This window comes from Canis aureus, chromosome 19, assembly GCF_053574225.1.
Source record: "Canis aureus isolate CA01 chromosome 19, VMU_Caureus_v.1.0, whole genome shotgun sequence".
In the NCBI taxonomy this organism is placed as follows: domain Eukaryota; kingdom Metazoa; phylum Chordata; class Mammalia; order Carnivora; family Canidae; genus Canis; species Canis aureus.
In genome coordinates, this window is record NC_135629.1 from 1,631,273 (window position 1) to 1,643,626 (window position 12,354).

Below are 12,354 nucleotides of genomic sequence, written 5' to 3' on the forward strand. Positions count from 1 at the left end.
GCAGGTGGGCTGTGGTCATCCCAAAACTGCACTTGAGGAAGGAGCCACTTCCAAGCTCATTCATGTGGCTGATTTGATTCCTTGCTGGCTGTAAGCCAGAGGCCACCCTCAGTCTCTTGCCACATGAGCTCTGATAATAGCAGCTTGTTCCTTCAAAGCATGCAAGCCAAAAAGCCAAGAGAATGAGTCTGCTAGCAAGACGGAGGTCATGGTCTCATGTACCCTAAGCGCAGAGGTGACACCCCATCCCACATTCCACTGGCTAGAAGCAAGCTGCTGGGCTCAGCCCACATTCCAGTAACACCTTTGAGGAAGCAGGTGTCTCCAGAGGCCACCTTAGAGGTTTGCTCATAAGGGAAAATGAATGGAGACATCAGCCCATTGGGTACCTGTGGCTGTGACAGGAGAGGGAGTTGATACAAAGGGGCATGAGGAAACTTTTGGGGTGATGAAAATGTTCTGTCCTGATAATGCTGGTCCTTACACAGGTGTGTAAATCTGTCAAATCTCATCAAATGTCACACAAAATGGATGTATTTTATTATAGGTAAATTAAATCTCAATATTTCCTGGCAAGTTGAGGACTTTTGAAGGCTGACTTTGTCACTTACTTCTCTACATTGACTGGGTGCATAAGGGTTGTAGGATGAGTCATGTCCTGCCTCCTTGGATGAGAGAACAGCATCATTCATTCTTGGCCAGGGAGGACTGGGGTGAGGTGCATGAGGTAGCCAGGGCACAACGTTTAGAGAGGTGCACGTGTGACCCCAAGGGTGAGCACTTCCTTGGATTTTGTGTGCTGCGTCCTAGCCTCATTCTCTGCCCACCTTGCTGTGATTTGAGATGCTCACTGCACAGTCCCTCCAGTGAGGGCCAAGGAAGCCCAGCCCAGGAAGATGGATCCCTGGATACAGAAGGGAGCACAAGGACCCCAGAACAGCCCAAGGGAAGCTGCAGAGCCCAAACACCAGCATTGGCTCAATACTTCCAGCAGCCAGAGGTGATGGGAGCCAGAAGAAAGAGCAGAGCTGCTCAAGTGAGATAAAGCCCAACCCAATCCCTCCCAGATTCTGACACATTGGCTAAAAGAACAGAAAAGAGAAATTAAGCCTAAGTCCGTTCCTGGAAACCATCCAAACCTTCCTCCAGGAAAACCCAGCCCAGCCAGTAAGTCGGAAAATGCACAGGAAGGAACACAGACACCCCCTCACCGCAATGAGCCAGAGGTGGAGATGAAGATCAGTCTTGCAGCAGCAGGGGCCCCCAGGGCAAAGCCCACCACATGCCAGCTGCAGAAGGCACATGCCAGTGCTGACCTCTGGCTGAGGTGAGATCTTGTGTGGGCTGAGTCTTGGCAGTCGTGTGATGCACCTGCAACTATGGCTGCCACTCAGACCTGAGTCCCCAAGGCTCAGGGGAAACCAGCCTGCACATCCGCCTCCAGCCCAGGCTCCATCTGGACACACCATCAAAATGGCACAACTCCTTTCAAATCCCTGGTATTAGACTTGCACTGACTTGAAGCACAAAGGACAAGTAAGCAGGAAAATGTCACCGGAAACATGAGAAAATACATTCATTAAGGGAGGAGTGTGAGAAATCCAAGTAAAAGTGGATCCTGAAGAATCAGGACAAACCTCTTAAATTCTCCCAGTAAGCTGCAGCCCTGCTGCCACAGAGCAGACTGGGTGCAGACCACCCATGGGCATCAAGGCCACAAGGAGGACTGGACACAGCCGGCAGTCGAGTAGGCAAGGGAGACAATGTTAAGCTGGGAACAGCTCCCAGAACTCTGAGGGAGAGGACAAGGAGATGAAGCGATAGGATCCCAGGGAGACCGTGGACAGGGGGCACATGGGAGGAATTCCAGGAGGTGGCCACACACGGAGGAGCAAAAGCCAGTGTAGTGATGGATGTACACTTCCCTGTGCTGAAACAAAGGCCAGGCCTGCGGGCAGGGAGCCCGTCCTGTGGGGCTTAAGAGTCAGCCAAAAAAGCCACGATCCCGAGGCAGATGAGGAAAACAAGCAAAAAGACAGGTACCCACAGGGCACCTGAGTGGCTCAGCCAGTTAAGCATCCAGCTCTTGATTTTGGCTCAGGTCATGGTATCAGTGTTGTGAGATCCAGCCCCGACTCTGGGCATGGAGCTTGCTTAAGATTCTCTCTCCCAATCTCTCTCCCCCTCTGCCCCTCCTCACTTAAAAAAAAAAAAAAAAAAAAAAAAAAAAAAAAAGCCAGGTACCCATAAAGGAACCAGAACTAAGCATGTGTCACCTGTTTCCTCCAGGAACCTAAATGCCAGCTGGGGTCTAGCAGAGCATCACTCTTGTATTTGAGGGTGAAAGGGGTCTCTATTTCATTTTCTTTCCTTTTTTGGTGTGATAAAAGGCACATAACATGAAATTTGCCATCTTAACCACTTGTGTTGGTTCAGTGGTACTAAGTACGTTGATGTTGCTGTGCCCCCATCCTCACTGTACAACGCCCCAGCTCTTCCTGTCTCGTAAAACTGAAGCTCTACCCTTGTTAACTAGGAGGTCTCCGTCCTCCTGCCCCTCGGTCCCTGCAAAGCCACTGTGCTTTCTGTCATAAAGGTTTTGACTACTCCAAATACCTCACTGAAGTGGGATCATACAATATTTGACTTTTAGTAGCTGGCTTCTTTCACTCAATGCCTTCAAGGTTCGTTCATGTGTGGTGGCATGTGTCAGAGTTTCCCTCCTTTCTACAGTTAGGTATATTCCATTTATGTCTTGACCACATCTTGTTCATCCATTCGTCCACCATGCACACTTGGGTTGCTTCCACACTGTAGCCCCTGTGAATACTGCTGCTGCAATCATGAGTACACAAATGCTTCTTCAAGACTCTGCTTTCAATTCCTCTGGGTATTATTTCCAAAAGTGTAATTGCTGGAGCACACGGTATTTCTGTTTTTAACTTTAGGATGCTATTGCAAGTGGAGTTGTTTGGATGCTATTGTAAATGGGACTGTTTTCATTTTTCCTTCCAGAGTGCTCATTATTAGTGTATAGAACGATAGCTGATTTTGCTGACTTTGTATCCTGCTACTTCGCTAAATTTATTTAATTCCAACAGCTTTGTGGTAGAGTCTTTAGGGTTTTCTACATAGAAGATTATATCATTTGCAAACAGATGATTTTACTTCTTCTTTCCCAACTTGGATGTCTTTTCTTTCTTTTCCTTACTTAATCACTCTGGTAGAACTTCCAGTACTATGTTGAATAGAAGTGGTGAATGCAAGCATCCTTACCATCCGATCTTAGAGGAAAATCTTTCTGTCTTTGGCCACTGAGTATGATGTTGCTGTGGGCTTTTCGTATATGGCTTTTATAATATGGAGGTAGTTTCCTCCCATCCCTATTTTGCTATTTTGTGTTTGTCAAATCCCTTTTCTGTATCAATTGAGATGATCATATGGTATTTCTCCTTTATTCGGTTAATGTGGTGTATTACCTTGATTGATAATACATCCTTGCATTCCAGAATAAGTCCCACTTGCTTCTAATCCTTCTAATATAAGTACAGTATAATCATTCTAATATTTGGCTGAATTCTGTGTGTTCACAGGTCTGTCACCTGTTTCCTCCAGAATCCTAAATGCCAGCCAGGATCTAGCAGAGCATGTGTTGACTTTTTTGCATGAATGTTCATCAGAGACGTTGGTCTGTAGTTTTTTTTTGTTTTTTTTTTATAAGTGTCTTTTGACTGGCTTTGGTATCATGGTTATGCTCTTCTCATAGAATGAATTAGGAGGTGTTCCCTCCTCTTTAATTTTTTTGGAAAAGTTTAAAAAGGATTGGTATTAGATTTTTGATTACTGATTCAATCTCCTTACTAGGTATAGATAGGACTATTCAGATTTTCTATTTCTACTTGGTGGCTTTTGTGTTTCTAGGAATTTGTCAATTGTCCAGTTTGGAGGCACACAGTTGTTGAAAGTACTCTCTCCTAATCCTTCTCATTTCTGTAGGATCAGTAGTGATGTTCCCACTTTCATTCTTATTTTAGTAACTTCAGTCTTCCTTTCCTTAGTCTATCAAGCTAAGGGTTTGTCAATTATATCGATCTTACTGAAAAACTGATTCTCTATTCTCTACTTTGTTTTTCTCCTCCAATTTTTGTAAAAATCCCTTCCTTTCATTAGCTAGTTTCAGGTTGAATTTCTTCTTTTTCTAGAAGTTCCTTAAGTTGTAAAGTCAGGTTGTTGGTTTGAGATCTTTCTCTTTCTTTATAGTCGTAAATTCTCCCCTAGCACTGTAAGTTTTGCTATGTGCCCTGTAAGTATTGCTCTGTTGTATTCTTCATCTATGTTTTTTTTAAAGATTTTATTTATTTATTCATGAGAAACACAGAAAGAGAGGCAGAGACACAGGCAGAGGGAGAAGCAGGCTCCATGCAGGGAGCCTGATGTGGGACTTGATCCTGGGTCTCCAGGATCACACCCTAGGCCGAAGGCAGGTGCTAAACTGCTGAGCTACCCAGGGATCCCTGTTTGTTGGTTTCTTTCTAATTTCCCTTATGATTTCTTCTTTGGTCCATTGGTTGCTGAAAAATATGTTCTTTAGTTTCTACAACTTTGTGAAATCTTCCAGTTTTGCTTTTGTTAACAATTCCTAACTTTGTCCAGTTGTTGGCAGAGAAGATACTTTGTATAATGCCTATCTTTTTAAAATCTATTGAAACTTAGTTTGAGGCCCTAATGTTTGGGACATCCTAAAAATGCCCCATCCACACTTGAGAGTGTATACCTCTGTTGTCGGGTAGAGTTTTCTGTGTATGCCTGTTACATCCAGATGGTGTATATGATGCTTCAGTCCTGTTTCCTTATCTCGTCTGCTTGTTCTTCTACTATTGCAAGGGGGATATTGAGGCCTCTGTCATTGTAGAATTAATTCTCTCTTCCATCTGTCAGTTTTTGCTTCGTATATTTTGGTATTCTGTTATTAGGTACATAAATGCTTATAATTATTATACTTTCTTATTGTATTGGATATTAATATATAATGTTCTTCTTTGTCTCCTGTAAATTTTTCTGTCTAATCCTAATATTGCTACCCTTGCTCTCTCTTCTGGTTTGCTATTTGCATGAATATCTTTCCCCATCCTTTCACTCTTGACCTGTTTGTGTCTTTGGATCTCAAGTGAGTCTCTTGTAGACAGCATACAGTTGAATCATGTGTTATCCATTCTGCCAGTCTCAGTCTTTTGATTGGAGAGTTTAGCCCTTCATAAAAAAAGAGAGAGAGAGAGAGAGAGTGAGAGAGAGAGCGCACTTAGCCCATTTATAGTAAAGTAATTAATAATATGGTGGGACTTCTGTCATTGTAATTTTGTTTTCTATATGCCTTATAGTTTTTGTTCCTCATGCCCTGCAATACTGTTTTCTTTGTGGTTAGTTGATTGTAGTGAAATGTTTGAATTCCTTTCTCTTTTCCTTTTGTGGATATTCTATAGCTATTTTCTTTGTGGTTACCACACTCAAATTTGAATCTATACCACCTTAACTTCAATAACATACAAAAACTCTGCTCCCTTACAGTTCCATCTTCATCCTTTTGTTGCTGATGTCACAAGCTCGTATTTCCATACATTGTGTGCTCTAAAACATTAAAAATTCTTTTAAGTGTATTAGTCTCTTAAATCATGTAGAAAACAGAGAGTACAGTTACAAAACCTACAGAGTTACACTTTTACTAGCTTTTCAAATTGCCCACATTATACCTTTATTGAGATTTTTAATGTCATATGGCTTTACTGTCTGATTTCCTTTCACTTCACTGCAGGACTCCCCTGAGTATTTCTCGGAGGGCAGGTCTAGTGGCAATGAACTCCTTCACATTTGTTCATTGGGGAGAGTCTTAGCTTCTCCCTTTTATTTTTTTTTTAAAGATTTTATTTATTTACTCATGAGAGACACACAGAGAGAGGCAGGCAGAGACACAGGCAGAGGGAGAAGCAGGCTCCATGCACGGAGCCTGACGTGGGACTTGATCCGGGGTCTCCAGGATCATGCCCTGGGCTGAAGGCAGACGCCCAACCACTAAGCCACCCAGGCGTCCCAGTCCCTCACATTTAAAGGACAGTTATGCCAGATATAGAATGCTTAGTTAAGTTTTTTCTCTGAGCACTTTGACTATGTCAGTCCACTATCTTCTGACCTCCAAAGTTTCTTTTAAAAAAATTTTAAGACCTTATTTATTTATTTATTTATTTATTTATTTATTCATTCATGAGAGAGAGACAGACAGACAGACAGAGGGAAGTAGAGACACAGGCAGAGGGAGAAGCAGGCTCCACACAGGGAGCCTGACGTGGGACTCAATCCCAGGTCTCCAGGATTGCGCCCTGGGCTGAAGGCAGTGCTAAATCTCTGAGCCACCAGGGCTGCCCCTGACCTCCAAAGTTTCTAAGGAAAAATCTGCTGATGATCTTCTTGAAGATCTTCTGTATACAATGATTTGCTCCTCTCTTGCAACTTTCAAACTTCTCAGCTTTGGCTTTTCATTATCCTGTGATAGTTTGATTATAATAATGTCTCAGTGTGGGGCTCTTTGGTTTCCTCTTACTTGGGAGTTTCTTGAGCTTCTTGGATGTTTATATTCATGTCTTTCATCAAATTTTCGAATTTTCATCCATTAGTCTTCAAATCTTTCTGCCCCCTTTTCTCTTCTTCTGGGACTCCCATGATACATGTATTTGTGCTCTTGATGATGTCCCACTAATTCCTTACGGTCTGTTTGCTTCCTTTTTTCAATGTTTTTCTTCCTGTTTCTCAGCCTTGATAGTTTCCAGTGTCCTATCTTCAAGATCACTGATTCCGTCTTCTCCCTACTCAGATAAGCCTTTGAATCCTAGAGAATTTTTCATTTTCCTACTCCATGTGTATTGTTTCCCTTTGAAACCTGTGGGCTGTCTCTGTCTTGAGAACCATCCTGTGGTATACACTTAGGTCTTTTCTGAGACTTTCCCTGGGCATGCATGGTCACTTTCTAATTTTTCCCATATATGCTGTTGTTTTGTATGTCTTTGGTCTTTAAAGTCTGGCTCTCCAAAGGGAAAAAAGCCAAAATGAAGGGAGGAAAAAGGACACTAGCCTTTTAAATCCCCTGGAAGTCAAGTGGGGCTAGGGGTGGCTTGAAACAATGAAGGGAAATGAAACAACAGCTGCCGGCCTATTTGTACCTCTGTGGTCGAAAGCACCAATCAGGGATCAGAGCAGAGATCCCCAACATTTGGACAAGGTCCTTTTTTGCCCACCCTAGCTCCAGTAGGCTGTGTCCTAGCTGCTCCAGAAAACCTGAACAGCTTGCCTGCCACATGGCTGGGAGTAGTGGCTAGGTAAGTGTTACTATGCTTAGGGCTGAAATGGCTCTAACCACCATTACTGTCCAAGACTTCCCATGAAGTTACAAGCTTTCAATAGGCTCTAGAGTTCCAAAATGGCTATATCAGATTCTGCAAGTGCAATCATTGTCTAGTGGGGAGACAGATTCATGGTGCTCCTACTCTGCTTTCTCCATTTCAAATTTGTTTGTTTGTTTTTGGGTTTTTTTGTTTGTTTGTTTGTTTTGTTTTGCTTTTTGTTTTTGTTTTTGGGTTTTTTTTTTTTGCTGCTATTTCTGCAGGAATGTGGTAACTCTTTTCTTTGCTTGGTCTTTATTCATATTTGGTGGTGTCTGCTTTTTTTGTTTTTCTTTTTTTAATACAAGTATACTAAGCTTTCTGACTATATATTCTTAGGTATTTATGAAGAGATCATCTTTCTTGTTAGCTTTCAAAAACTTGTTATAACTTCTGTAATTCATCCCAACAGCTCTAAGAAAATTTCATACATACAAATGTACAAAAGTAGAGAGAATAGTATCATGAATCCCCAGGATCCCATCACCAGCTTCAGTAGTGATCAACTCAAAGCCCATCTCCCTTTACCTAGACCCACCAACTTCTTCATCTCCCATAGTATTTCTTAGCAAATTCCAGGCATGTATCATTTCATCTGTAAATATTCCAGTAGATACCTCTAAAAAGATATGGACTCTATTATATAATCACAATACCATCATCACATTAAAAAAAACAGTAATCCTTAATATTAAATATCTATAATCCATAAATGGAGTTTCTAGACTTAGTCTGAATTAGAATCCAAATATATCATGCTCTGCAATTAGTTGCGTTGTTAAATTCCTTTCAATCTATAGGTTTCCTCTCTAACTTGTCCTCCTGCAGTCTGGCTGTTAAAGAAGCCAGGTCACTTCTCCAGTAATGAAGTGCTCCTTAGACTCCGTGTGCACTGGAATCCCTCCTAGAATCTGCATTTCTGACAAACATGCAGGTGATATGCATGGTAGTCTGAGGATCAATGCTGAGCAGTATGTCCCTTAGGTCTTTGCATTCCTGTAAATTGGTGAGATCTAGTTGAGGAGAAAAGATTGTGACCCAACAATTTTTATATCTAAAGAGAACTAGTAGGGAAAAGGTATCTTTTTATCCCAGTTACCCTGATAAGAAATAGAACAATGATGAAAACCCCTCCACCACCACTACCACATCCATATAGCAAAGGAGGGCAAAAGCAAAGTAGTACCGCGCCAGCTGTAGGATCACTTACCAGTTAAGGCACTGAAAGTGAAGGATTTAAAAAAAAAAAAAAAAAAAAAAAGGTTAAAACTGAATGCATCATGTATCCTTGGGGAGGACTACCACTCCTACAAGGGGCACTTTGGTTGGAGGAAAGTTGGTCCTGACACCCAGGACATGCTCTCTGCTGTTGTCCCAGGTGCATGAGGACCTGCATGAGCCCCCCAGCACCTGGGTGGGTGGGCTGTGTGTGTGCTGCTTGTGGGCTCTCTGGCCATCCACCTCTGGGCATGAGCCCAGGAGAGCTGGCCAGACCAGTTCACAAGTTTCTGGTCTCAGCCCTCAACCCCACAGCCAGGGGAGTGTGGCCTGGAGAGTTCCTGTGGTGGGGGTGCCCTGCACCCCTGTGCTGATGCACGTGATAGGCCATGGGACCCACAGTGGGCAAAGGAGCAGCTTAGGGTTGGGAAAATGGCAGTGGGTTCTATCAACAAATGGGGGAAGAGCCACAGAATCACCATGGGGGTGGCAGGGTCCCTCTGGGCCTCCCAGGCACTACTGGTGGACTGGCCAGATGCAGCTGCCCACACTGGGTGGTCCCACATCAGCCCTATGAGCAGAGATTCCTGCTTGGGAGACCCCAACATACATGGTCAGTGTCTGCCATGATTGTGGCAGATTTTTATTTAGTATTATTCTTTAAGTTTATTATTTCACTTAAAAATTGATTGTTGGAATTTTATTTCTAAATATATGCCCAAAGGTACTGGGTGGCTCGGTTGTTTAAGCATCTGCCTTCGGTTCAGGTCATGATCCCAGGGTCCTGGGATAGAGTCCTGCATCAGGCTTTCTGCTTAGTGGGGAGTCTGCTTCTTCCTCTCCCTTTGCCCCTCTCCATACTCATGCTCTCTGTCCCTCAAATAAAGTCTTAAAAAATTATATACACACACACACACACACGAGAACTGAAAACATGTCCTCACAGAAATCTGTCTATGAATGTTCATAGTAGAACATTCACAAGAGTCAAAAGGTAGGACCACTCAAATGTCCGTTTCGACAAAATGTGGTTCATCCACACAGGGGACTGTCACACAGTCCTAAAAAAGAATGGTTCTGACACATGTCATAGCATGGATGGACCCTGAACACATTCAGCTGAATGAAGGAGCCAGACACAAAGGCCACACTACTCATGGGGACTGGGTTCCTCTGGGTGAGGAAAATATTCTAAAATGAGATGATGGCAATGTTTGTGCAATTGTGTAAATATCCTGACCACTATTGAATTGTACATTTTTAAAAAGAATTTATTTTAGAAGAGTGCATGAGCAGGGGGAGGGGGAGGGGAGAGGCAGAGGGAGAGAATCTACAAGCAGACCCCTTGCTGCGTGTGGAGCCCAACATGGGGCTCAATCTCACAACCCTGAGATCATGACCTGAGCTGAAATCAAGAGTCCAGTGCTTAACAGACTGAGCCTCCCAGGCCCCCCTGAATTGTACATTTTAAGAGAATTTTATAGGTATGTGAATTAGACCTTAATAAAGCTGTTACTTACTTTTTTGTAGTGTTGATTGTTAGAGATCTTAAACTTTAGCTCCGTATGTCAGCAGCATCTCTGGCCCTGGGCACGCAGACGCCTGGTGGTCACGACCCCTCAAGCCCTCAGGACAGGGGCAGGGTAGTCAGGCTCAGACAGGTGAAGTGCCCAGAGCTGCGCTGAGTGGGCAGGGCCCTGCCGTTCCCCCATCCAGGGACAGGGAGGTCAGCCAGTTGAAGCACTGGGTCACCACGCTGATGATGTCCATCAACAAGGAGGAGGAGATGGCCGCCGAGCTGGAGCTCAAAGCCCGCGTCTTCCACTTCGGCGAGTACAAGGGTGCACAGGAGGTAGGCCCCCGGTCAGCAGCCAGCAGGCAGTGGGTGTGGAGGGTGTGCGGGTGACCACAGCCCAGGGCCCCATCCATTCAGGAGCACCTCTGGGGCAGCCCCGCCTCGCCACCTTCCAGGCTCTTAGACCTGGCCTTACACACTGGCTGGAAGAGGTCCTTGGTCCCCCAACCAGAGCCACTCTTGTGTATTTATGCCCCTGGGCTGTTCAGCTGACCAGCACATCTCCCTCCATTCCTGCCTTCTTTCATTCAACACAAGTGTCCAGAAGGTGACCCTGTCAGGAAGAAGGAGGCATGTCCCCAAGCCTGAAAGAGAATGCTGAGGGTTCAGAGGGCCAGGAATGTTCCAGGGAGTGGCACATCCCTCCTGACAATGCACCCGGGCTGGCACCATTGGCACAGTCCCAGCTTCCTAATTCACATTACTGTTGACTTTACCTACCGTGTGCCAGAACCAGGCACACAGGATGTCACAGCCAGCAGGCCGGGGCCTCCCACCTTCTGCCAGACAGACTCACTCCTGGTGGAGGGAGGCCGAGGAACAGGGGCAAGCCTCAGCGGCGGCTGGAACCCTGCTGCATCCAGCTGACAGTGGGGGACAAGGGCCGCTCTGGCCAGGAAAACTCCAAGCAACCAAGTTGTTTCTCCCACATTTCCTGAGTGTGCTGGGCAGGGCTCAGGCAACGCCGCCATGTCACGGCGAGGGCCCTGGGTGCAGCAGGCTGCAGAGTGGGGAGGACAGGGGTGCATGCAGCCCCTCTGCAGGCCCCCCTGCCTTGCAGGACAAGCTGCTGGAGAGTCTGAACCGCAAAGTGCTAGACGTGTACCACCACTGCATCGGTACCCAGCAGGAGTCCAACCTGGGCACCGTGCAGATGCTGACCATCATCGAGCAGCACCTGGATGAGCTCCTCGAAAACCTGGAGCGTGTACCGCAGATCAAGATTGAGCAGGCTGAGAAGGCCAAGGAGAAGGAGCGGCGCATGAGGTGAGAGCCCAGGCCCCGCCCCACCTGGTGTGGTCTACAGGGGTGCCTCTCATGGCAGAGAGGGCCCTGAGCAGGGAGATGCCCTCTACACCCCTGCTCCTGCTCCAGGCTGGCACTGAGGACAGAGGCCAGGTACAGACCTGTCTTCAAAGAGCTCCCAAACCAGGGGAGACAGCACCCTGGTGCTCCAGGCTGAGGCAAGGCCAGGGGGTCCTCCAGAGAGGGCACCAAACTTAGCCCCAGTTAGGGAAGCTCCTGTTCTGAAGTGGGAGATGATGGGGATCCAGGGAGCCCAGGAGCCAAAGTGAGGGTGTGGACAGCATGGCCTCACCCCAAGGCCAAGGGACAGCAATGGCCATTTTCCCTGCTGGATTGGAGAGGGACAGATTGGCATCGCCAGAGCCCAGGGGAGCAAAGCTGCAGATGCAAGCCAAAGCTGAGAAAGCCCAGTTTAGTGGCAGTGTCAGGCGGACACAGGCAGCATGGGGCCATCCTCCAAGGGAGGCCCAGGGAGTTCCTCACAGACCCACCAGCTCCTCTGACTGGGGGTGTGGGGGGGGGGTGTGCCCGTGAGGGGGTGCCCTCAACCACGCTCACCCACTCCTGCAGGGCCCTAACACATCTGCAAAAGGCCACTCGTCTCTCCCACAAGCACAGGGGCTCTTCCTCGGTGTCCCTCGTCCTGTACCCTGGTGGGAGCAGGCACTGGGCAAAGGTCTGATGACCAGATGCACACACAGGCTGACCAGTGACCAGGGGAGGGGACCAGGGAACGTGGGCCTCCAGGGCATATGAGCTGATGCTCCGGAGCCAGGAACCCGAAGAAACAGGAGCAGAAGCCAACCTGGCCTGGCAGGGAAAGGGGGG

The 12,354-nt window shown here is 46.3% G+C and overlaps 1 protein-coding gene across 6 annotated transcripts in view; it reads left to right on the forward strand.

The window, feature by feature from the left end:
• Positions 1-12,354, forward strand: part of CFAP100 (cilia and flagella associated protein 100) — a 56,525-nt gene that overhangs the window by 39,952 nt on the left and 4,219 nt on the right. For all 6 annotated transcript variants that reach the window (XM_077857564.1, XM_077857569.1, XM_077857566.1 and 3 more), the window contains 2 exons: positions 10,362-10,497; positions 11,282-11,487. In XM_077857564.1, the coding sequence (XP_077713690.1) occupies positions 10,362-10,497; positions 11,282-11,487 (342 nt within the window). The remainder of the gene's footprint in view (positions 1-10,361; positions 10,498-11,281; positions 11,488-12,354) is intronic.